This window comes from Opisthocomus hoazin, chromosome 3 (genome assembly GCF_030867145.1).
Source record: "Opisthocomus hoazin isolate bOpiHoa1 chromosome 3, bOpiHoa1.hap1, whole genome shotgun sequence".
Taxonomy (NCBI): Eukaryota; Metazoa; Chordata; class Aves; order Opisthocomiformes; family Opisthocomidae; genus Opisthocomus; species Opisthocomus hoazin.
Window position 1 is genome coordinate 48039346 of NC_134416.1, and position 27786 is coordinate 48067131.

Sequence of the window (27786 nt, forward strand, 5' to 3'; positions counted from 1 at the left end):
ATTACTCCAAAGAAATGAGAATCATCTGTATGTTATCATCAGGTGAGTTAGCAGTATTTTGGAAACTCTATGACTCTTTAACAGAACCCATAAGAAAATTATGTAAAAATGCAAACTGTCCTGGTAGCTCAATTAAGCAATTTGTCTGCTGCTCACAGTGTATTTTCAGTCTTTTAGAAAAACAGTAGCTGATTCAAATCCTCCATCTTGTCAGATGGTACACTGTCATATCCTTGGTTATGGATCTCACGTGCACATACACTCTACAAGAAAAATTTCTGAGTACAATTAGCTAACAAATAAAATCTATTAAAGAAAACAAGGAAAAAATCATGGTTCCCTAGAGAGAGAAACTACTTTTCTTGATAAAACACGATAAACCGTGTACTCGAATTTCAGATGATCATGAAAAGTGATAGAAATTGTGAGGATTAACTCTATAATAAAAATTTTGATTCTGATATTGTAAAGATTAAAACTTTCCCTAGGAATAAATCTACTGAAGAATCATATTTCAGATCAGACACACTGTATCTTAAGCTATCCCCCCTCCCATTATAATTTTCAGCAAGGTCAATCAATATTAGGCTGTCCTTGTTAGTCCACACTATTGACATAAATGTCTAAAAAGACGGAGCTACCTTATTGCACATTATCATCCGGAACATCATATAGCAAACCTCTGTGAGTATAATTTCATGTAATTCAAGAAATATGTTTAAAAGGAAATATAAAATAAAAATCTTCCATACTTCTGCTGTCAGTACTGATGAAGTTCCTACATAGTTTAATTCAGCTGTTTTCAGAGCATTTATTTTTCAGATGAAAAGAGTAAAAATCCTAACTGTTCTGTACCACAAGTAACTGTCATAGAGATTTATGACAATAATTATAAGAAAACTGTCTGTTGGTAATACTAAAATTATTAAAAAATATTTTTTGAGGGTCCAGTACTTTGGGGGAGAAAAAAGTGTACCTGATCTAACAGTCACCAGCCTTATCTTCCAATTTTCCCACAGACAGGCTCATGGATATCTTCAGAATACAAGCTACTCCAACTCAGGCTTACACTTCCCATACTATGAAGCCTCTGCATAGACAAGAATTTAAACTGGATTATTAAAGTCATTGCCTTCTAGGCTTTGAGTTTCACAAAATGTTCTCATCTCACTTTCGGTCATTTGCACTGGAGTTCAAATCTACATCAAATATCCACTAGCAGCATGATTCCGAACTCACTGCGTTTCTATCTCTTGGAAAGCAAGTCTTTCTTGTTGCATACATGAAGACAGCTCTGTAAGACTTATTGATGCAACTGATGCCCAAATGTATATCTAATCTGTGATCATTTGAACGATCTTTGATGCTTTATGGAATTGTCACAGGTACAATTACTGCAGGACCCTCAGTAACGCTGTCATTTTTTCCAGCCTACTAAAGAAACACATGCTTTCTTTTTTAGCGTTCAACACTGTTCATGTTGTTTATAATCCTTCATGCATTTTATTTTCTTACTCCAAACTGTATACAATGAAAGAAGAAACAGGATTCTTTCACACCTCTTTACTTTTGGGAAACTAGAACTGTTTTCCACCAAAAAAGAAGGGTTTTAAATTAAGAACTAGGCCCTTAACCCGCGCACTCACATTAAGCAGCACCTCATTCCTAAGGAGGCCACGATTTCATTTAGATTATTCCACAGTATGCAGATCAGGATACTGCTAGAACGTCAAGTGCCTGTTTAAAGTCTGTCCTACATAGAGGGGCATGCAAATTGATTCAGACCTAACAAACAGAAGAGATACTGTTCTGAACTAGAAACATAGTAATAGACTTTTGTTCCTTAACAGTGCAGAAGTAATTAAGTAAAACCTTATAATCAAATTAATTTATTTATAAAACAGATTCAAAAGATCTTTTACTGTAGCTAATAATCTGTAAAATTTAACAATCCTATCGTTTCTCAGATTTTTTTTTTTTCATTCTTTAGAGCTTATTCTATGAGGCATTCAATGTTATTTGCTGCTGAAAACACTTACTCTGTAGAATGCATGTAAAAGAAAAATAGACATGGTCAGTCATCTAGAATGACAGAAAGAACAGAACAAAATCAACCAAGTAAAGTAAAAGATAAAAAAATAACAACCAACCAAACAAAAAAGAAACCTAATAAATCAGGAATAAAAATGAGGAAAAAATGCAAAAAAACGAAGCCTGCGGGACTTGTCTGATCGTGCTATGCAATCAAAGCACATGATTCCAGATGATTTAAATGACCTGTGACAAAAGGACAGTTAACTGTCTGTGAAATGCCAATCATCCTTAGTTGGAATGAACATACTGATTCAAGTCCTAGTCTTAATCTTGGAGGAAATCAGGGTGAAGTGCTCAAAAGTCACTAACCTAACAATGAGACTTCCAAGAGATAAACTCCTCCTCACCACAGTAATATCAATCAGTTCATGATTTATGCATTCAGTTTGCAAATAAGATAGGGGAAGTGTAACTGGTGAAGCAAATCATCCACTATTTTCTACAGTGCCATTGCAAAACTGAAGACAGCAAAACTGTAAAAGAAAGCCTTGCTGTAAAACGCACAAAAATTAAATACGCATTTCACAAAGACATTTAAATAACAAGTTCAGCAGAAGTAACAGATATCATAGCACTATAATGAAAGTCATATTTTTGAGTGATAAAATCTTTTAATAAATAACACCAGAATGGGGTTGGTGATGTAATGGTGCTACAGTGTATTTTGCTAATTTAACTACTATAGTCTGAGCCTGAACTCATAATTTCTTTCTGCCTGGGCTGCTAGATGTCCTGTATGTTGAGGAACAGTACAGTCTGATCAGTAAAAGGAGCATCTATATTCCATATAAAGTACATAGACCTGTACTAGTAAATTGTATTTGTACAGCATGAAACTGCCAAAAGCTGATGTTAGATTTGCCATACAAACAAACCTAGCCTGTACAGAGACAGTGTAGGCAGCATGTTCCTCTTGTTTCAGAGCAAAACTCAGAACCATTCATCCTGAGATGTTCACAACTGTGAGATGGATTCTCCTATACATTCTCCATTAATCTCCCACACTGCTAGCACTGCTAACATTCTACCAATTTATTTCTGGTTTCTGCTTTGTATCTTTTCATTATACTTATATTTAGAGATAAATGGATGTGGCAACAGCAGCAATTAATTAATAAACCAGACAGACATAATAGCAGTCACATAACATTTGCATGAACAGATATTACACTACCATACCTCACAAGATTTAACATGAAATCCTATGATAATTTTATGCAGCTCAAAGGGAGAGTGGAATGTTTATGATAGTTTCCCATAAATCTTAAAAATATTCTACAAAACAGTATGTATAAAAATTTCTATAGAAATTAATAGTAAATAGTTTCTATTGCTTTTTTAGCTATCTTCTAGAATTAACTAAAAACTTAGCATTACAATAGTCCCAAAACCTACAATATTCTTCTATACAACATTTTACAGATCTTCCAAACAATTTTCTACAAAGCTCAGTTTCTTATCCACAAAATTCAACACGATGCTTAAATAAGAAATGTGGCACATAATGTACAAACAGTAATACATAAATCACACTATTACATTGTTCCAGCTGAAGTCCATCTTTATCAACATGATGTGCTGGTAAAAAGAGTGACCCTCTCAGCAGGGACTGGCAACATCCATGAAGTCTTGTGTTGTGCTACCATATGAAGCAACCAAAGCAATAGAGGATAGGAGATAATTCCTCTGCCAGCAAAGTCCTGCCATAACAGTTAACCATCAACTGTCTTTTCAACTCCACAGACAATACTCAGATATGTAAGTACATTGAGGTATCTGTATTCACTGCAAAAATTACTGCTTGTGTTATTCGTATTATATTCAGTGGCTCCAATATTCAAGGGTGAGTGCAGAGAAATAATACTGTAGTCATGCACATAACTTATTCATTATCTTCTTGCTGCTTCTTAGATGAGTATTGCTCAGGTTTACTCTCAAAAGATGATATATTAAAATACACTTAGTGTTAACAGTATAAAATGTAATATCAAACTGTGGGATGTGCATGTGTGCGCACACACATACTCATGAAGTATTTTTGCTTTGTATAAAGTACATCTTAAAGAAAAAATGAAAACTACTTACACCAGAATAGAAAGGCTCACCAGACACACAGATCACATCCTGCTCCTGGATCATCAAAATATCTTTGGCTAAGTGCAGTCGCACTTTGAAAGGTTCCTGGTTACCATCCTGCAGCAAACAAATCCCTGTCTTTGTCTTCAAAGGAAGGAATAAAGAAAAAAGTTTTCTCAATTAGCATTGCTTGAAGGGGTATTTTGAAACAGAATAGCTGAGAGACAGATACAGTTACCATAAATACATCAACAAATATCCAAAACTATTACCAGTGATCACTGTATTTGTTTATTGTGCTCAGACTACAAGCGAATGATGGTTACAGCAGCAACGAGTGAAGGCACATTTTACAGTAATAAGGCACTATTCCTCCCACGATGAATTTAAGAAACTCTTTTCAAATTGCTTCAGAGCAGCTGTGCTCTTACTTTCCATCTTTGTATTAAATGATGACACCTCACTTTTGGACATGAAATTAAAGCTGATATTCCACGTAGTACTCGAATATTAACACAGAAACACATACAGTAACACCTCCAAACTAGCCAGCAGTAAGCACTGACAGCCTACACAAACCTCTGAGGGCTTTTCCTGATCTGTGAGCACAATACTGACTTATGCTTTTATGCTCCTTTACAAATGAGGATGCTGAAGTTAAGAATAAGAGAAAAGAGATCAAAGAATGCAACTCCCTCCAGTAACTTACTTCTTGTTCCACCTCTGTATCTTATGTTTATGGTTAGAGATCAGGAATACTGTAAAATTCTTCAATATACAATAAGTAACTTTCAAATAATTTAAGTGTCTTTGTGGCAGTACCTATTTCTGCTACTTTTTTAGGCATTACACATAAGAGGTCTGAGCAGTGAAAAAGTCTGCACATGTAAGCACCTGCAGTATTTAATCGTTTTTCCCTGAAAACTGTGTTGAAAATAGCACTCTTTATAACACTTTGTAAATGGACAACAGTCATGTCAGTAGAGCATTTCTGGTATGAGAAATTTACTTACAAACAATCTAAAATTTAGCCTTACAAACTGTAATTTGCCAGTATTAGTTGCTTTTACCTATCTGCATAGATACAGATATATATGTATGCACATATGTATCTCAGAAGAAAAATCACATATAAAAAATATTTAAAATCTCAGATTCATCAATGTCAATAATAAAACTTCCACTGTCTTCATTCAGGTCAGATTTCATTCCACCGTCTGTAAAAAGTTGGCTTGAGAGGAGAGCAAGGAAACAAAGGTCTTACTGTGAACTTTAACTACCAAAGCTGACCTGGCTGAATCTGAGGCGTCTTTCTCAGACAAGAGTTTAAAAGAGGACTTGGAAGATCTCCCCATAATGTGCTCTGATACCTTACAACCATAGCATGGAGAGAACAAACACAAATATGGAACTGACAGTAGGCAACTGGCAGAAGAAAAGTTTAAATGGCTCTCAAGAAGCTTTAAAAGAAATAGAAAGGTCGAGGCCAGTCTTTAAATAGCTCTATATAATGTTCTCCACTGACAAACTGTTCTGTCACTTCTGCTCCATGCTCAACACTCAAGAAATTGTTTTCCCTTGGACATCAGTAACAAATCTGTATAACTCAGCCATAGCTTTGAAAGTGGCTCTGACATTGGTTTCATTCTTTTCAAACTAAGTAAGAAGAAAAAAAAATTAGAGTTCCACACACTGAACTCACACTAAGGTCAGTGGAAGCTCTGGTCAGACGACATTATACAGTCTTGTTCTAATATTTAGGTGTCCTTTTTTTAAACAGGATGAGATGGAAACCGATTGACATGGACAGACAAATCATATAAACGGATCACAGAAGGAGTCAGGCTTTTCAGTACCACTGAAAAGTTCCCTGTCATACAATACATAAAATTTTACGACATTAAAATAAGGACGGTGTAAAAGAGTTAAATTCCCCTGGCCGTCTCCTTATAACTTCTGCTTTGCAAACTAAGACAACTGCTTTTTCCATGGAGTTGTGAAGCAAGCAGTAAGTGATAATGGATGTTGAACTAAGTGGGCTGTAAATAACTACGGTCAAATAAAAGGGGCTAGCCTACAAACTTCTATCACTTATAACATGCCTTTCTGTGGAAGAATAGTTTGCAGATGAGCCTTTCCTCCTCCTTGGGTAACTGGAAATGGAATAAATTCTGCTTCTGATGTACTGATTATGGTAACTCTGTCTTATTTGACTGGTTATTTCTGATTTGGTCAATAACCCTACAAAATTTCCAGAGTCTTTCTGCAAAAGCTGAGGGGCTTTTCTGTGCGAATTAGAGGCACATAACCATGGCAGACACAATTAGCCATTAGAATAAAATTAAAATTCAAGTCAGTTTCTAAACGCTGAGCTTATTCAGTCTGAACAAGGAAACCAAGCTTGGGAGCAGTAAAACATTTTGGTCCCTGGAAAGATTCATCGCATTCACTCAGGGATCCTATTTACATCAGACAATCTAAAATGTAATGAACCACTTTACTGTTGTTGGGCTTTATGAAAGCTGGTTTATGACACAATGCAAAATTAAATCTTCAGTTATACTACCTCCTTCCCTCTCCTACCTGAGAGCAGCATTAATAATCATGTAAAGAAGCAGAATATAGTTCAGTTTCATTAGACAAGCTCAAGAGAAATCCTTGAGAACAAAGACTGGAATTTAATTATTTCATTATGTTCCATTTTTGTCTGCTGAAATTTCTTTTTTCTTCTCTCCCCAACCTCCTTCAAGGCATCCAGAAAACTGAATGAAATAAACACATGAATTCCTTCATCCTTATCCAGAGCTGAAACTTAGGGAAGATGTCCTGTATATATGGTTTCATGTACATTATTGTGCACGTCAACATTTTTCATCAATGTGGCCCCAGTAAAATTGTTCTGGTTGGAGGGAGATCATCTGTCTATCCTATACCACCGCCATCTCTTACATTTGAAGAGTGTGGATGGTGTGCATGTGTGTGTGTGGACAAGGTGTGGGAGTGTGGGGTTCTGGCTGATGTTAGCTTTTGTTCCCATTACTAATTTTTAAGAGATTCCAGGACAGGGCATGCTGTAATTTTCCCTTCAAGCCTTCTACATTTCACTGGCAGAGAGCTCTGCCCTACCCTAGACTTACAGCAATAAAACAGCAATCAGCACATCAGCCGAGCTACTGTAACTGTCAGCGTGAGGTCATGCAAGGCATCCTTTTGTGCTCAAATGTGTGATAAACTGCATCGCCTCACAGCAGACATGGATAAAGGATAACAGTTTGTTAAGCCAATACACCTTGACTGTATGTTTGAGCCATAACTGACAGGAATGCTACCCTGTTTACATTTACACCATCCTGCTTTCTTCATCCTATTTGTAGAGTTCGGCACCTGTTCTAACAGGGCAAGAAAACTGAGTGAAGTTGCGCATGTGTCATCCTGAAGTGGATGAGGTAGGCTAAGAATGGGTAGGGAAGCAACATATAGCGGTGAAAGAATAAGTTTCCGTATGGTAGATGAGTTAGAGACTTCAAGCAAAAGCAGTGACGAGGGAAGGTAGCTGTACCTAAGAAGTGACAGACGCAGTGAATGTTGCACCTGCACAGTACTGCCGCTGTTACCCCATTCTACACCCTTTTAAGCTGAATTAGACAAGAACACTGATGTGGCAAGAGCTGATGTCTTTGGCAGGAGTTTAGAAACTGCTTACTGTTCTTGAACTAATATAACTACAAGAGGGGCTGAAAACTGATCCCTCCTTGCTTTGCCACACCAATCTGTGTTGAATTTTCTGCTTCAGATCACTACCAAAGAGCATAGGAGTATAGGTTGGCAGAGCCCTCAAGGCAGACTGCTTCTGCAAAGAATATGGTCACACTCAGATCGCTATTAGCAACAAGGCAGCGAAAAAAGGCCATTAAAAGTCTTTCTCCATTACACCCTGACTTAAAGCACCTTGTCCATATTGGCTGTGTATAGAATCTGGCCCTTATGTCTTTCCTAAAAGGAATTTAGAGATGCTTAGATACCATATACAGCCTTCAAAAATATTTAAGAATTCAAAAATATTTAAGAATTCATTTCATAGGAAATACACATGAAAGCTACAGTTTACACATTTATGGTAGCAGTAGAGTCTCCATGAAACATACACTAAAACTAATACCGTATGAGAAACATCTTTAAAGTTACCTATTGATTTCAAAGTCAGTATCTTGCAAGACTTCCAACAAAAATATTTTTAAATTTCTCTGGCGTAAATGAGGCTACTGGCAGGTATTCTGTTTTTGGGGGTTTTTTTTACATTTTCTTTATTTTTTGTTTTCCTTGTCACTTATGATAAGAAAAAAAAGTCTAAAACTTTTTCTATGTTTTATTCTGAGGGAGACTTATTCAGTACTTCAGTCAATTTTAAATAGCCTTCATTAGTTTTCAAGAGACAACTATATTTTTTTTGTTTATGCAAGTTTTTCTATTACTTTTGCCTTTTGGTAATAAAGCTATTTGGATAGCTTTGCTCTTTCTAGTTTCACAACAGCAAGAAGACTTCAACAGTTAACCCAGAACAGTTTAGTCCATGAATCACTGGAAGAAAGGAAGAGAAAAAAATCCCCCAATACATTTTCTATGCAAGGTGGCCTGGATTTTTAGTTTCTGCTTTGGCTGGTATGTCCTAAAATAAATTAAACCTCTTCAATTTAGTTTTAAGCCCTGAAATTTAATTTTACCATCAACAATCCGATATCAGCAAGGAGAATGGGTTGCAGAAACTGCCTTAAATATATAGGCAGTTCACTTCAGATGAGTATCTACACTTTTGGATGCTTATTTGGAATGAAGCTGACCTCTGAGTATTTGGAGATATGCCTGTTACTGCTGTATAACTGCAAGTATAATAATAAAAAAGGAAATTGAATAAGAGGTATAAGGCAGTAATGGCAATGAACACAAGGGGTAGGCATATGTATCAAAACCACATAAAGGATATTTCTTAAACGGTCCAGATATTTATTCTGTGGAGGTGTTGCTAGCCTCAGTGAAAATCTCTTATATTGTCATTGGAATGCAGATCAGACACACAAGGATGTGTTCAGCTTGTCATTTGGAGCCTGACTTATCAGGTACCAACATTTTCCAATCCTGCATGTGAATTTTATACTCCAACTTGAAAAAAAATGCAGGAATATGTTGAATTTGGACTTCATCATCTTTTTATTTGATTTGCCAGACCTGTGAACAGCAGAATGCATGAAATTACAAAGTTTGTGAAGTCTACAGGAATGCTCACAGGATTCATAAAGCAGAAGACAAAAAAAACAATTTACCAATTCAAACTAATCCTTCAAAGAAGCAATGAACAGTACTGTAAAAACAGATGAATAGATTATAAGTGTGAAAATGAATGGGATATTTACTAATTTAAATAAGTTTGAAGTTACAGAAGGAAAACAACCCCAAGCTAATAGAAGTAAAGAATGCAATTTCGAATGTTAGAAAGTTAGAAAAGTTAGAAGCTGCTCAGGCAGCTTGTTCATGAAGTACATGGAAAATATCAACTTTAAAACAGAAAAAATTTTCTAAGGGGAAAATTTTCTAATGCATTATAATAATCCCAAGTCTTAAATATCATCAGAAGGGTACTTTCAATGCAGAGGACAGTATTATGTCAGAGACTGAGGTTATCTTCCAAGAGACAGCTTTCAGAATACAGAATAAGGTCAAGTGAGTACAGGAGAGCATTTAAAGAACCCAGTAACTCTAAGATTTATGGTCTTGTAAAGTTCAGAAAGCTCAGGACAAAGGCTAAAACAGGAGCTGGGTAGCCTTATGGCTTGGAAATTCTTGCATAAGTACAAGAACCAGTATAATAGATACATTTACAAGAACCAGTATAATAGATACATTTACTTATCAGTGAGGGAAAAGATCATGAAATCCAGTCATTAAATATGAAAATAGAGAAAATTTCCCACAGCTAGCAAGTGAAGAAGCCACAAGAAAAAATTAACTATAACTTTCCTATCATCAGAAAAAATATGTGTATGTGTAAGTACTCAACTACTTTTAGTGCCATTTGAGTTGTCTAGCACAGAAGGTATTTTCTTGCAGAATAGAACCACTTTAAGATGTCTTGAAAGGCAGTAGAGTCTACAGATAAGATGGTTAGAGGAGAGAATAATCATTAAAATTGTAGGAATCATCTTGAGATTGATACAAAACTGTATCTGTCTACATATAAGTGTCTGAGGTCTCATTATAACTGATGAAGAACTGCGCATTATAGGCAATAAAGTGTAGAGGGCAATTCAGTTGATTCAGGTTTTGGGGGAACTGAATTACTCACTGGGCCCCACTGACTGTACTTATTCAGATCTGCAGTAGGAACTTCGGCACAAAGTGCAGGTGCAGGTACCTGCAAGTAGACAAGACCATTTCAGTGTACAAATCTCAAACCAAATCCCACTAGTAAACACTAGAAAAAATCAAGGATGTATAAAAGCATCAGTGCTACGGAAGAACAAAGGTTCCCTCAGATACATCCAATGTCTGAGCAGCAGTTATTTAGAATGAAAAGAGTAGTTTTAGGAAAAAAAAAATAATGTCACGGACACTATAAAAAATGTGCTTTAGCCTCAGTGCATCTATGTGGAATATATTAGTTTTATGCTAACTGAAACTCTGTTCAAACCATTTACTGCCATTAGCAAGCATGAGGATGGAAGTTCCAACGAGAGTCTGAGCCCCACTCATGATTTTGGGAAAGTGACCTCAGTTCTTCTGCAGTGGTGGTGGTTACAGCACTGGAGGATGGGGAAAGAAGGGCAATAAGACATTCAAAAGAAAAGAAACAAAGAAAGGAAGAAGAGGAAGACCAAATAGCCAAGATGCCTCATGACAGCTTTTATTGCCATTATCAAAAACTGCCTAGTAACTGTTTTCACATAGAAGAACAGAGATTATTTTTCCCGTATAAGTAGTACAATTGAGAATTTGATACAACAGGGGATGGAGGGGGAAGAAGGCTGAAAATAATGTACATTAAATGAACTCACTAGATAACCAATTAAACAGAAGTATGTGGACCAATGTCCACAACTACTTTTTGTTCCATGTCAATAGTTGAAATAAATAAAACAATACCAAAACTTCTGTGGCTTGTAATGATTAAACTGTTGCTGAAGATGTGCCAATGGAATAGAACCACAAGTTAATTAAGGAGGCAGTGCCACAGTGGTATTTTCTTTAGTCGCTATCATCACTTTCATAAGAAGCTCAAGTACTAGCTGAAGTTTTGCTGACAAGTCCAGAAAATTTTAAGGTATTAAGGAAACTGCATTAAAAGCAATACGTATATATTGTGAATTGAAATATCTGACAGTATGGATAATTCCACCTCATACTGAACTCAAGAGAACGATCATATTAAGTAATTACTTAATACTTGTATGGCACCATTCAAAGGAGAGTGTCCACATGAGTGGTGAAGCAAAAATTAATGCTTCTGGAAGCCAAGAAGTAGATAAAAACCACAACCGTTGTGTGCACACACACAAAGGCGTACAGACAGACCACAGCAGATGGGAGAAGTCCAAATCATACCCTGCTCAGTTCAATCAAAGGTGCCATCAGCCTACTGAAGGCCCATCAAGACAAGCCCAGAAGAGCACAGGAGCACAATGGAGGCGGAAACCCGAATTAAGGACTCAGAGGAAGGGACACCCAGTCTGGTGCACTGCCAGCACCAGTGTCCAGGTGTGAAACCCATCATGGTAAGATAATGCTAAAGCAGCTTTTGGATTGAGTGGGGGTCACTGCCTGGGGGTGTGCGACACCTTGCGGGATGCAGATTTGGATTGCACAGGATTTATGACAGGATGTTTAGGGAAGGGACCAAAGTAGGGGAAGGGAGGGGTTTCAGTGATTTGGGGAGGAACAAGTAGGAGAAAATAGAGGGTTAAGGGATGAAAAGGGGTTGGTCACATGTAAATACTTTTCTGGTCGATATGCTTGTCTGGCCATGCCCTAAGCCTGATCAGCGCAGTCTGTCCTACCCTCTTATTACACTCCTTTCTAACTCTTTTCCTGGGTGAAGGACTCGGGCGGCAGGGGGGAGGTGAGTGTGTGGAAGTCTATACCAGAAGCCAGAGAGGGGATGAGGCCTTGGGGATTGTATGCCCAACGACCAGCAACTGGGAAGACTGGGATCCAGGGGCAGCTGCTGGGCAGACTGAGTGTCTAAGCCCAGCTGCTGGAGGCATGCACATTGTGCATACTTTTACATATATTCTCACTAGTGGACCTCCATCCTACTCAGCCAGCAAGGGGAGCAGGATGAAGCTGTTGGTGCTGTCTATTTTTGCGCAACTGCTCCATATGTCTGTATGTGATCTGCGTGGCTGGTCGTGTACAGAAGTATATACACATATATGGATACATGTAGTGTATATGTGTGCTCCCTCTGTAATGGCTGGACCTGGGGGCACAGAGCTGCTGCAGCCTTCTCTCTCTCGGGCTTTCAGATCCAGCTCAATATATTATCCTTCAAACAAAAACCAAAGTAGATGATGCCTTACAATGATAGCGCTGAGGCTTTAGTTAAAAATAGCACTATGTGTAAGCATAAGGCTACTGATCATTTATTTAGACACAGGCATTTGATAAAAGTACGCTGAAAGTCTATATTTTATTAACTTTGATTGGCTTGGGAGGAAAGATGTAAATCGTAGTTTTCAGGATTTCTCCAAAGTGACACCACTGATTCTGTGGCACAAAGCTCATTTTACACAAAGCAGATAAACTGGAGTTGAATCTACTTCATTTAATTTTATTAATCTAAAAGCTAAAGGAGCTTCTTTAGGGTCTCCAGATTATGGAGCTTTTTTAGGATCGGAGAAGTCATCCTCTCCTTCCCTCGTCTATCATGGAAGCTGCAACAAAGCAGCTGGTTTTTAAAGAGCTAAATTTGATATCAATGCCCCCTTTAGAAGCTAGATACAGAATGAAACAGATCTGTCAGTGTACTTGCACTGTAAAGGCTAAGATAGGACTCATATGCCAGGTCGTCTTTCTGTGACTGCTCTTGTTACTGCTGCTGGGCACAGAGGGAAGTTAATTGCCACCAAATGTGTACAGTTTAAATAATAACAACATAAAAATTCCATGAAAATAATATGCATCTGCATTTTTTGCTCAATAAGTGCATTCAAAAAGGTATTTAAAAAAGAAACAAAACCAAAAACCAAGTCTCAAAACTAACAAGAATGCTTTTTTCCAGGAAAATTACCTGTGATATACTGTATTACAGAATTTAGACTGGGCCTGGATCTTCTGAGGTCTTCAAGCCTATTACATAGAATCCTGGACTATCATCAAAGTATCCTTTCCCAACAGCAAGTCTCACTTTAATATTAGTTTTTGACCCTACCACATCTTTCAGAAGGCTGTCATGATTTAATGTTCTTTAGCCTGCTTATTTTCTCTTGCCCCCCAGTTTATACCAATTGATTCTCAGGTCAAAATTGGTTCTAGCTGCAGTTAGTTCTTAGTTCTACTACTGTTCCCATCCCTCTGCTTCTCTTTTTTTCATGGGATCATGGTCACACTTAAAGATATAGCCAGTTTCTCTTGTTCCCAGTCACAACTTCCCAAACATTGTTTGTGCTTCTCAGTGCACGGGTAATTGTCATGACTATTTAATCAAAACAATGCATTGACATCACTATGTAATTTGGTGTAAACTGTGCCTCAGTTGCTAAAGGTGTGAAAACGCATTAAAACAATTCATTCATACACAACCTCTGAGTAAATACAATGCCCCTTTTAACATCTACAAATACATCTTATTTACTTTCTTTAAGGTAGCATGAACACAGAAAGCAAAGCACTTCCGCCATTTCTAGTGAAATGGGACTGCAGTGCTTTGCACTGACATCATGAAACTATACCTATTTTAAGTGAAAATAACTCTTTCATCTCATCAAATCAGAATGGAATTACTGTTAATTTTGGTAATCTTCACAGCTTCTCTCTCCCCACCCTTTCCCCATACTCTTACATTTCCCCCTTAATTTTATTGAGCAGCACGAGATAGATTTCGGGCTCGATTGATGTTTTTCTTCATGTACAGGCTTTCAGATATAAACACTTCACTAAGAGCAAAGCTCACACAAAACATAGCTACCTGCACCTACATTGTGCCTAAAGAGGTAAATTGGAACTGACAGAGGTGAGGGCTAGTGATGAATACACCTGGGCAAATTCTCTCATCTTCTACTACAAAGTCTGTCTGCCACCATAAAGTGATCAACTGAATAACTTCTATCTGATTATGTAATTCCTCTCATTTCTGAAAAAAAGGGTAAAAAAAGGATTTTGCATATAAGGAGGATTAAAAGTTCATTGACTTTGATTCTACTATTGTTTGAAAAGTATCTGATCTTACCTCTTCACAGGCGGTCCTGAAATCCATGTGCTATGACACAGCAAGTGATATTTGTCTAAAATGGAAAGAAAGATTTCATTAGAATGAAAAAGATACTGCAAAACATAAAAGTTATCTGTCTGAGCTGAGCAATTGCACTTCTCTTCTTTAGGTCCAGTTATAGTCAATGCTTAAAAAGAGAAATGATCAAAGTTGCAAAAGGATTAGGAAGTGTACGGTGTTATAAGTTGTTCCTGGTTCTCACAAAGTACACAACCTGGTTTCACTGAATATAATCAAAGGAATGCTGATGTTCCCACAACCTCCTCCCCTCCACAGGGCTTCAAACTTTTCTTATTGCAAGTGCGAGGATTTTGGGTTGTTTTGGGGTTTCAGGATTTTTATTTTTGTTTTTTGTTTTTGTTTTTTTTTTTCAAAAGTAAGAGTATACTGGAAAGCAGTACTTCAAATGGAGACATTAAGTGTTGCTCTTTGGAATGCCCTCTCTTCTAAAAGACCGTTTTTTTTTATTTTCTCCCCTAATTAAAAACCATCATGTGCCAATACCTCCTGTCTCACATTTTATTAACATGCATAATCTCTCCAAGGAAGCCAGTGTCATTTAACAGTGCGCCTACTTTGCAGAAATATTTATGAGTTGAAACAAACAAATGTTAGAAAAGTCAGGAATATGTGTGAGTGCTGGCAAAATGTCACACCAAATCCTGTGATTATTACTTTGCCTGGCCTTTACCTAAGGTATATTCATCCCAATGCATACTTATCCATTCATTTATTTATTTATGAGATAAAGCCATTGGAACAGGCTGTTATCAGAGGATAATAACAGTGTCCTGCTGCTGGTTCTGCAAATAGAAATACTCATGCACCAGCCAATAACATTTCGAGGAAACACTTCCTGGGCAAAACAGTCATTTTATTCCATGGCTGGAGAAATGAAACCTGTAACAAAATCCTCTCCATCAAGCATTTCATTACTGTTCTGAACTAATTATGTGCTTACAAGTATTTGTATAAATATAGTACTCAAAGCTCCAACACAAAATTTGCCCCATCAGACTACGTTTAAAACAAAATTTAAAAACTATATCTCATATAGTACAAAAATGTAAGTCCTAACAATAATAATAAAACCTCTTAGTCTCTTAATTGAGTCTCTTAATTTGTTTTTCTGCCCTGGATGCAGTTTCATTACACCTAAGCACACGCACACACATGAGGTCAATGTTCTGTATTTACTGAGCTCTGCCTGGTTCACAGACTGTGCTCTAGACTAATTTCTAGCGGAGCTAGGCCAGGTTGGCTAGGTTACAATGTGAGAATTTAAAAGGGACCTATCATAACTCCTTTCTTATCAGCTTTACAAGTCTCTCAAGATCCAATAAAGAACTATATCTGTAATTCTGCTCTCCAAGTGCTCATAAAAAACAAGGTCACTATTACAATCTTGAAGACCTTTGTCTCTGGTGGGACAGTCACTATGCAATGAAGTATGCTTCCTTGTAATTTTTATGAACTTTTTTTCCAGGTGCTGGGTAAGCTGAAGTGCAAAAGAGGCTTTACTCACCTTAGCAAAGTATTTTGAGGACTTTTTAGCCTTCTGGAAGTATAAATATATGTATCTTTAAAAAATAAACTGAAGTACTGCACAGTGTTCTCCTTTCCTGGGCTCTGATTCTGTCAGGTCAGTAATTCCTACAGCAGTCAAAAGTGTATTTGCTTCTGTTATGTTCTGCCTTATTAACAGAAGTTCTGCAAAGTTTGGGTTTAGGCAACTTTGGTTCTACAGTCAATGAAAATAATTGTTTGGTTCTTTTTTAGCTACTGTTTGATCTAAATCGTACCTAATTCACGTCATTTCCACAACTCAGTATTACTCCATTTTCTTCTTGTTGTTTTTATGCATTCTGCATTTATCTACTCTTTTCAGAAATATTTGCATTAGCACACAGAGGAAAAGTCAAGAACAACTAGGCTTCGCAGCATCATAGCTGATTCTGTATACCGCTCACGCTCTTAAAGAACTTCTAGTTCTGCTCAGATAATAATTTAGCAATCTTAGAAGTATGAAGCTTCACAGGAATACCAACTTCTTTATTGATAAACTCTTTAAACTCCTTTTAAAACCTTTTTTTAAAAACTCTTTAAAAAAAACCCCATTATTTTAAACACTACTGCCATAAACTCTAGTATACTTAAAACTATTTCTGAAAGGCAGGAGCCATAGTTCTCTGTCCTGTGTCTTGAGGGCTGTCATGGCAAACAGTCTTTAAACTATAAATTTTGCCCCCTACTATCTATTGATACTTGATGAATCTACCTGCCAATCACCTGTTTTCCCCTACATGCTAAATCAAAAATAGGTAAAATAAAATACACAACAAATACTCTCCTGACATCCATTTCCTACCAAAAGAAATTATCTGGTTCCCACAGAAAGGTTACACACACAGTTTCCTCGGGAAAGTTGGTTAGAGGCTATTTTTCACAATCTGTGACAAGATCTTTTACTGTTAAAATATTGTCTAAAATGTAAACTTGGACTACATAATTCTCAACATAAGATTATACTCATTGCAATGAGTGTACCTGTTTCTCAGGCATTCAGGAACTCAGTTATTAATCCTTGCAGTGTAACTGCCACTGCTTCTGTATCCCTCTGTTTCCTAACGATTCTCGTCTGCAGCTGCACACAGAGAATTTAAGCCCATTATCAATGCTCTTTTTCTGACTATCAGCAATTTCATAACATGGTCTTTTAAAAACAGCACATAGAAGGTTTGAGTACAAAGTACAGTACCTCATAAATCAGCTCAGAAATGTCATTGTTTCCAGCATTTACACCCCAAATAAAACCTCTAGATCACTAAATTACAGGAATAGATATCATGCATCATGCAGAAATTTTATGATCTTATGCAGTAAAATGCCTCAATGATCACAGGGCTGGAGTACCTCTCCTACGAGGACAGGCTGAGAGAGTTGGGACTGTTCAGCCCGGAGAAGAGAAGGCTCCGGGGTGACCTTATAGCAGCCTTCCAGTACCTGAAGGGGGCCTACAGGAAGCATGGAGAGGGGCTTTTCACAAGGGTATGTAGTGACAGGACAAGGGGGAACGGCTCTAAGATAGAAGAGGGCAGTTTTAGATTAGAGATTAGGAAGAAATTCTTCACCATGAGGGTGGTGAAACACTGGGACAGGTTGCCCAGAGAAGCTGTGGCTGCACCCTCCCTGGCAGTGTTCAAGGCCAGGTTGGATGGAGCTCTGAGCAACCTGGCCTAGTGGAAGATGTCCCTGCTCATGGCAGGGAAGTTGGAACCAGATGATCTTTAAGGTCCCTTCCAACCCTTACTATTCTATGATTCTTTGATTCTACGATTAGTAATTGTCTCCTCCTGCAATGCATGAAAAAGACAGAAAATATAAACCCAAGTACTTTTAAAAATAAAACTTTTGTAAAATTATAAGCTCTGAAACCCACTGCTGACAGATATCCCTGACCAACCGCTGGCTAACCTCTGAAACCTTCTTATCTCGAAATCACAGTCACTTTCACCTGAGCACCTTTCCAGCCCTCCTAGGAGCCTCCTTCAGTCTCACCTAGACAGCCCACTGGTTACCAGCCCACAGCCTCAGTATTTTTTTTTTTGTCCTTCCTCACCCTTAGGTTGCTTTGGCACAAACTGTGCTGCAGAAGGTGAGAAAGGAGTTGCCTGTGGCTTTGAAGGGAGAAGATGCAGAGCAAACAGCAACAGTGTCAGGACAGAGTAGGGTGTGTGAGCCTTGGGGGAGGCATGAGCAGTGTGCAGCACTCAAAGTGAAGGAATGGTTCCAGCAGCGGTGAGGTTTTCTCTGAAAAGGTTGGAAACCACTGCAATCAAAGATATGTAAACAAGCAAGCTTTGAAAAGTTACTTTTATTCCTTTTGACCTGATTTGCAATCTGCACTTCCTCCAAAACTGAGTTACCAAATTTATTTAGCTCATCTCTGCTGACAGATGTAAAGGACGTAACATGACAGACAGGTTGGGAACAGAATTTGACACCCCCTTGACAGAACAAGCAGTTATTCAATACTGAAGAAACATTTACCGAGTAGTATTATTACAGCACTTGTGTTCTGCTGGGAAATCAATGGCTAAAACATAACGGTAAAGTTGAAGGCTATGGCAGACCTCCGACACAAAGTTTCATTTAGGAGAATGCACCTAGCACTGGAGCTATGTTCTGATCTTCTTATAATAAATCAGGTCATATTCCAGTGGTATAATAGATGCAATTTCACAAAGAACTTCCATGACTGAATACTCCCGTATACTTAATAAAATAAGATAGCAAACAAAAACAAAATTTTACGTGCACAGAACAGTAATAAGAGACACTTTGTAAAGTGTTGGGAATACCACCAGCCAAATAAAATACTATTGAAGAAATAGTAGAAATCACTTCATTCTCAAGGTTACTGGTGCACAGTAAGAATACAATATTGTATGCACAAATAACAAGTTTATGGAGAAATTATGTATTATCAAATTAAATTTAACTTAGCATATGATATCACTGCAGCTTGTATACTTCTTACTTGCTTGGGATAAGTCACAAGAAGTTCTTCTTGTCTGAGAACTGTCTGAATTGTTAACTGGTAAACAGACTAAAACCGTGTTTCCAAGGCACAAATATCAGATCTGCAACTAACTGTGACAGTACTTCACTACTAAACTCCATGTTTGTCTTTTCAAATTCTTCTCCTGTCTCCATTCGTACCAACATCTTTTGTGCTCTACATTTTGGAGATGTCTGAAAGAAATCACATTTGTCAATTTTGTGTGTCTTAGGAAACTAATCAGACACATTTGTAACTCTACAGGGGCCTTTTTTTTAGTAATAACTACAGACAAAACCAAACCCATGTCTATTGTAAATAGGAAAAGGAGGCTTAGAAATTATCCTTACATATAGCACAGCTGGTCCTTTGTGCTTTAAGGGAAAGAAAAATATTCTGGGGAAAAAAGAGGCATTACTTTAAATGCAGATTCCATATTCATTCCATCCAGCTTGCCGCAAGGTGTTTAGTACTGGAAGACTGGTCAGAGGCATGCAGGCAGCACAGTAAATCAAAGGAGCAGTTTAGTAACCACAGATTCATAAAAAGATATTCAGTTCCTGTTTTCCAGCACACTTGAACTAGATTTCATTTGAGCACTGAGTTACTTATGTTAACATAATGATTTTTAGTAATTTATGATAGTAACAGATTGGACTCATCTGGTGAAAAATTTCTGAATTAGTTGGGAACCGATAGTCTCTAGATCAAACACAGCCTCGTACTTCCCTCATAGAGCTCAATACATGAAAGGGGATCTATATGTCCCTTGCACAGAATTACAGCTTTAAGAAATTAATTTCAGTTAAAAATATGTTACTCATAAAACTGGAGGCCCCTAAGCTGCTTGCACTTCAATCTACCTGATAGCTCAAGGACTGAGATGAAATTTGAACTCAGCAAAGCTGTGCACTTCTTTGGCAGTGAGGAAAACAATCACCTGACAAAGTTTTTTAACAAAATGTCCAGCTCTTAGCAAGCTTATGCTTCGAAAGAATTGAAGTTGGCAATTAGTAGCTAACAAGTTTTTTAATGTTTAATTCATTTTACCTTGGTTAAAACAAGAATGTTATTTATCTGCCAGTCATAATTTATTATTTTAGTTGCAAGTATTTGCAATCAGAAAGCTCAACTAACGATTCACTGTATAAACATAAATTTTTTCAAGAATCAGTGAGCCACAAGGCAGTATTAACTAAATGAATGTATCTTGGGCTCCTGTTTGTTTATCCAGCACTGTTTGCACTAACGATTATCTAGTGCCCCCAGAACACCCACAGAATGACTTAATGAGTAACCCAGGCTGTTCTGGCTTGGCAAAAGCAAACTGCTAGAAATGGCAAAATAAAAAAAACCAATGCAACACGCAATCTTTCAGAGGGAAAAAACAGTATTACAGGAGAATCATCTGAAAATGGTGAGGTTAAATGCCTATGGACTGCTACTGCATGTCTTTATGTGAAATGCTTTATGGCAAACTGGCACAGGAAAGTTTGGCTTTCGGTTAAAAGCAGGAATGTTGCTAGAAAAAAAGGAAATCTGTGTCTGATCTCTACTGATTCACTAGAAGTGTCCAAATATAAGTACGTACTTAATTTCAAAGAGAGGTAGTGCAGATGTCAGAGCCCAAGCAGGGACTAAATGTCTCATTGTTTTTAACTGCTCTGGAGGCTGCATGAAATGTTTCATGATTTAGACCATTTCTCAGTTTCGCCTTAGTAACAGTGCCTTGCATCAAAGACGAACAGAAGTTCTTCTCTGAGTATTTGGCACTGCAGTCTGTTTTTTGTCTCCATATCTCTCAACACAGAATTTCCTTATAAAAGAGATACTGGGACTCCTTTGCCAAGGTAATTGCTTCCCAGTCAAATATAAATTTCATTCTTCGGGCATTATGCCTAATGCTAATAGTGATTGTACCAATCTCCTGAAGGATATAAGGAAGTACATTGATGGTTATAAACACTCAAAGAGATTTTAATTTGCATGGTTCTTGGGAAGAGCTTGGATACTGAAATGAACTAAAGACAGGAATGCTTCCACTTCTTCAAATACTGAGCATGTTTTTTTCAAATTAACCAGCACGTAAGATAATAATGACAAGGTCACAGTTGAATGTAAGTTTTGTCCTTGCCTTACCCCCAAATTAGGACATTTATTCAAAAGCTAATACAATAAAACACACATTTAGCCCTGTGAAGGTCCAGAGAAACTAGGCTTCAGAATCACGTGGTAATAACTACATTTATGTATATTTAAATAATTATAAAAGTTTCTAAAATTTTCTTATGTGAGCAAAACAAGTTGGATTGATCCAAACTAAGATAAACTGACTCACAAATAGGGAAATTAAAAAAAAAAGTATGACCACAAATTGAAATAAGCATACAAAATATTTTTTAGTTTTATATATCTACAGACAAAACAAATGTCTGCAGCATATATAATAAGGAAGTAGTAAAATACACTTGGTGAAATTGTTTGGGCTAAATATATTTCCTTATATATGGATTCTGTTTTAAAAAAACTCAGTCACAAAATCCCTGCTAATCCTAGCTCTGTCATTTCAGATTCAGACTAAAAACCCATGAATGCCATACCAGCACATAATTTATCTCTCCTCACTGATAACAGGACTGTCCCTCCATTTCTGTAGACAAGTGTAGCCCTATCGACTTAAAAAATTGTTTAAGATTAACTGCTGTTGATACTCTAGCCTGCCATGTTCTTTGGGCAGTGTTATGGATGTGTGTATTACAGAATATTTGTATAAAAACAGTTAAGATTTTAGCAAAAAACATGGATAAAACCGAGAGAAATACATTGAATGTAATGGAATACACTGAATAAAACCAATGGAATTCTTAGAAGGTCTCATCCTTTCAGAAATTCTTTAAATGCTTGTATCCATTTGGCCTAAAAGGACATTTTTACATGCTAGTTATTACATGAATGTGGACAGTGTAATCCAGTAATGATTTTCTCTTTAATTCCCCCAAATCGAGCAGTATTATAATGTCATTTAAAAAGACAACAAGAGTTGTAATTCCTAAGTACAACAACATCGCATACCATTTAAAAAAATAATTTTATGCTGATATGCTTTTAGTTTCAGTAAATGGAAATAGTATAATACTACACATTTATTTGATATTTTCAGATCCTGTATAAATAAACAATATATGTATTTACACTTGTATATAGGCATAAGTGTCAGACCCAAAGTTAACTGCAGAAGGTCTTAATGGAAAAATAATCATTCACAGTGAAATTGGAAGTTTGTATTTCCCCCAGATGATACATTGTAAAAATGCTGCTTAAAAAAATCAAAATAATATTGTACTATGAATAATGAAAATTAAAACCAGTTTAAACGAAGAAAGGACATGATACCAGGCTTAGTACTGAAGATGTTAATTAAATCAAATGTGAATATATTTTACTTCCAGTTTGCAAGTGTAAAATGTAGCACATATTTCCATTTTGTTAATTGACTGAAACGTTTCCCATATACTAAGTAAAATGCAAACCAGGATTTCTCAACAGATATGACACCATTTGAGCTCATATGCTGCAGTTTGAATCACAAACTCTAGCATGTCTTGATAGAGCTTGAACTAACAAGATAAACATAACTGAAAAAAATTACAAAATCTAATCTCAGAGAAATTCAGAAGTTACATTAACTTCAATGAAAGTAAAATGACATGAAATTGCCCCAGGATAAAAAAATCCAAGTTTCATTTGAAACTTCATAACCAAAACCATATTTGATTTTGATCTTTCCTCATTGAAATCAGCTGAGTAAGGTCAAAATATTTTCATTCTGTTTTATCATTGGTTTCTATGAAATGATTCATATTATTAGAAAGAATATTACTATTCACAGAATCAAAACACTGCTATATTTTGAATTACCAGGTTATGTATCACAATGTAAGAAATTTGTAATTGGTTTGAGATAGAGCAGTGGCAATGTTTTAAGACACTTTTCTGTTATGTCTGTAGATGTGAATACAAGTCTTGTCCTGGATTTGTAGCAGAAAATCCTAACTCATTTAGATAGGATTGGATACCTTGTTGGGATGGGGTGTCAAATGCAGCAGTTAAAGACACTAGACTTTATCAGTCCTTTTCACCTAGATGGTAACAAAAATCACAACAGTCCAATGAAAAAAAAAAATTGGCATGATTTAACTTTCTGTGTTTGTTTTCCTATACTTATTTGAATTGGAGCTCGCTTTCTACTTAGTAATTACCATCGTCACTGGTTTTGCAACTGCTATTCCATTTTCTCACTGATAACTAGGAAATGGAATTGGGCTGTCAGAAATAAAAAGGTTTGGGGAACACGCCTGGAAGCTCCCTAAGGAAGATGGGTAGAAACACAGCTTGAGAAGCTGTGAGATAACACTGAGTCAGTGCAAGTTGGCACAACAGAAGAAATCAGGTATACTTATTTTCGTTAAATCAACACTCTTTGTGGCAATCTGGAACATAAAGGACTAAACTCTGGTATCTGAAACACCAGAGAACAAGACAAATTGGAGATTATAGCAGCAAGACCCCAGATTTCTTATTTAAGTGGGCTTAAAGGGCTTAAATAAGAATCTCTGTGTTGTACTACAGCTTAGACAAACTTTGTTGTTTACTGTGTCAGGTCATTGATCTTTGAATGTCACTGATTTTTCATATTCTTTTTTATTCTTCCTCATCTGAAGTATGAATTTACAGATTTTCAAAAAATAACCAAATTAATCACAAAAAATGATGGGAATAATTTGATAAATCGATTGATTTAAATTAATGTGACTAAGCAACCATTTGACAGCTTTAGACTGAAGTCTGAACTGCAACTCAGCTTCTACTAGCAGGTCCTGTAATCAACAGTGACGTTCCTGTCTAAGAAGAATTACTATGACCAGAAGCATGCACACGCTTCTGTGGTCACCATTAAAAATTGGGCATTTATTGGTCATCTCTGGGACAGTGTAACTATGGTACAGAGACCCCTCAAGGTTTATTGCAGTTGCTGCTACAGTGTTGCCTTATATGCAAAGTCACTTACAAAGACTACCATTAATGAAATTTCCTCAGGTTAAGGAAAATAAAAAAAGTAACCTATTTCAAATAGTTGTCATTGAAGGAAAGTGGAATAATACTGTGCATGAACTAGGAAATCCTAGCCATCAGAGATATTATGGTCATAGTTTGCATAGTCTTCACTGCATTTCACAGCATCACATTTTATCAGAGCAGATACTTCTATGCAGAAGAATTCAGTACTTATGGAAAACAAGCACCAGTAACTTGGCTCAAAATTATTCAACATAATTAGATCTTCCACTTGAGTTTTTGTATGATTGCAGCAGAAACCTCTTTAACTCCTCTGGAATCCAGAAAGCAGGAATTTGTAGCAGTACTATTGTAATATCATCAAGTCAAGTTTATTTATTGTCAAACTGTTCCTGCAGTAGTACAATGTCAAAATGTATAAAAAGAGAACTTGAGATATGCAAAATATGCCACACAGGAAAACACAGCACTTGAAGTACTGTAAAATGAAAATAAACAAAGTTAAGTAGCCAGTGAGGAACACCTAAAGCTAATCAGAAAATATCCCTCTGAGAGCAGCATACCTCACTGAAAACCTTTCTGTATGGGACTGGATTGGACTGGGGTGGCAGTCCATACAGCCATCTCCTGCAGGTTGTTAATCCTGCCTTAGGGCTATAGCAGTAAGTTGCAAAGAAGCACCAATTACAGACTGCTCCACTTTTAAAATCTGCGGTTGATTCAGATAAACACTGGCTACTGGTAAAATGTGCTGGTCTAGGAACACTGAGCTGCCACACAACGATACCTGTGCAGGGCAGATGTAGGCGGACCGCTATAGGTGCCAACCCTATTTATGTCACCGCATGGGAATTTCTCATGTTTGTTAGCTCATTTTCTGCCTAATTGAGTACTGCTCAGTTTAGATTTTGCTTAGTGTGTTCTTGAGCTCACTGAAAGCCAGGATGCCAAAAAGTGAAAGTCATAAGAATATTTTCTTTGTCTGTAAAGTCTTGGACACATTTGTGATGCTATCTAATTATAATATGAGTGGGACTAATCTCAGTAACTCCTTCTGTGATTGTCTTTCACACTACAACCTTTCATTGATTTTTAACTTTGACAAATTTAAATTGTTTGGATTAAACTTCTTTATTACAAGCTTCTTGGTATATATGCTTTTTTGCAATAATTTAGCCAAAGAGGATTACCTGTTTCTGAAAACAGTGTTAAGGATTAATACATTGGTCATTGGTCTTGCTCTGAAAAGCCTTACAACTCCTGTGTCTGGAGCAGATCTTAGAAATTTGACAGAATAAATTGCCTTTTGGAAAAAAACAAACCTAACCAACACTGGTAATAGCAGTTAGGGAAAGGGGAAACTATGTATTGGGACAAGATGCTCAGGGATGTGAAGATGGGAGTAAGGACTAAGGTAACAGGGTATAGGTAATATATGGATGGCCCCAAAGAAAAAATAGGAGCCACTAAATGTAGGTGAGAGAAGATGATGAAAACTTGAACTGTAGAGTCAAGCAGACTGGAAGATGCTGGAGTCATGCTGAAAAACTTTTACCAGGAATAGAATGAGAAGAATGTGGAAGAGAATCTGAAACTTCGTAGATCAGCAGAAAGGAGTTAGGGTAGGCCAAACTGAGGAAGCTTTCGGGCCATGGGCAAATTGAGGGATGAGGAAGAAAGAGACAACCTTCAGGAGAGTGAAAATGAAGGTTTGTAAGCACCACAGAGCACTTGTCTCGAGGGAAATGGTACCCACAAATCATATAAAAATTTGACAAGCATGGTAGCTTTACACCTGTTTTACTGTACAGAAAACTAAAATTCAGCAATGTCAGCAAATTTATACTATATATCTTTAAGCTGTTAGTATGGAGCCTTGTATGGAGTCCATGCCAACTAGTACTCTCCAAAACAACAGGCTACATGATTCAGGAGTTAGTACAGGGATCATTCTCAATAGGCAATTTTCTCACAGACACCTGTCTTCTGCAGCTACCCTCAATGCCAGAAACCAATATCATTGATCATGATAAACTAGGACCTTCATCATTTGGAAACTCATAAAAAGTGGCAGAACATTACAGTCACTGGTACGCTAAAGCTTTCAAGCCTATCCATGAGAGTACCAGGAGATATTTCATTATGGGTTACTTTTCACATGAATTTTTTTTTTACAGTGGGTTCCTGTGGAAAATTTTGATTGCGATTGTGTAACTGAAACCGAGTCATAGTGTATACATGAAAATATGATGGCTTAAGTTTTCATAGCTATGCTCAATTCAAGTATTTTCTAACTTTTAGCTTACCTGAAAGATTTTAAACATAAGACTTGAAATCAAATGGGACTCAAGTTTAACTCACAGGTATAGTTAGGTGTACATTTATATTGGTACATTAAACAGCACCAAAGGACTTCTGCACTTCAGACACAGTGACTGAAGTAAAGCAGGAGTTTTGCTGTTCCTTTTTACTTTCCAGGACTCCTCTTCCTTTTTACTTTCCAGGACTCTCAGTCAAGAGAGTAGGGGAGAGGACAGAGTTCAGGTCACAATTCCTTTATTCACTTTAAAATCTATTTCAGGGAATGGAAAGGTTATAGTATAAAGACTCCGTCCCTTCACCCTGCAGGGATATGGAACTAGTGGGAGGTATAGGGTTCTTTTTCAGCACAGTTTTCCCCCAGGTAATGGAAGTAGGAAAGAAAATTTTCCAAACTGTCCACAAAGTGTGTGTGTTAATAAACGTAACATTGCCAGTCTGAGAAGACCGATGAAAGAGGAAAAGCATACAGGGGAGAGAAAAACATGAGAGAAGAGGGAAGAGCTTGTTGATAAGAAGGTCAAGGAAAGAAAAAGATGTGAAGGAGGGGAAGATGGAAAGGTGGTTTTTAAAACACCATTTGCATTTCCCCATTACATATTATTTTTCAAAACTGTTCTTATATAAAACTCAGCTTGATCAAATCCATATGTACTAAGATAAATTTTGCTACTTTTTTCATCAGCAGTATTCCATATTCTAACTGCGACTGGTAACCTGAAGGGAAAGTATTTTAGCTATATGAAAGAAACTAACTTATTTACATTTTGGTGGTGTTTTTTCCCCCCTCTACCCTCAGCAGACCTTGGAAACAGGCCATCTTTAAAAGATTAAACTTGGAGAAAGAGAAGTAATGTAAATCTTAGGAATAAGCTGACTATAAGCAGTAATGTTGAGAAGAGAGGGTCAGAGATGCATTAAGAGATACTTCTTTACATCTTCAGTCACACGGTTAAGGTAACTGCGCTGTATTTAAAATCTTTTCCCAAGGTTACCAGAACTATCAAAGTTCATTGCTTATGATATGCCTACTGAAAAAAAAAAAACTACTTAAGTGCAGTTTGGGTACTACCTGAATCACAATTGCTTAAAAACGTTATCATTTCAGAAATAATCAAGTGAAAGAGAGATATGTAAAGAGAACAAGCACTCTACAGAAGTCCAGTGACACATGGAATTAAAG

The 27786-nt window shown here is 36.9% G+C and overlaps 1 protein-coding gene across 9 annotated transcripts in view; it reads right to left on the bottom strand.

Moving 5' to 3' along the window:
- SNTG1 (syntrophin gamma 1) overlaps positions 1-27786 on the bottom strand; it is a 365296-nt gene that overhangs the window by 153684 nt on the left and 183826 nt on the right. For 8 of the 9 annotated variants that reach the window (XM_075416174.1, XM_075416180.1, XM_075416173.1 and 5 more), the window contains 2 exons: positions 14606-14660; positions 4180-4314 (listed from right to left, as the gene is read on the bottom strand). In XM_075416174.1, coding sequence (XP_075272289.1) covers positions 4180-4314; positions 14606-14632 — 162 coding nt within the window. In that variant the 5' untranslated portion in view covers positions 14633-14660. The remainder of the gene's footprint in view (positions 1-4179; positions 4315-14605; positions 14661-27786) is intronic. The other variant, XM_075416176.1, reaches the window with a different exon arrangement.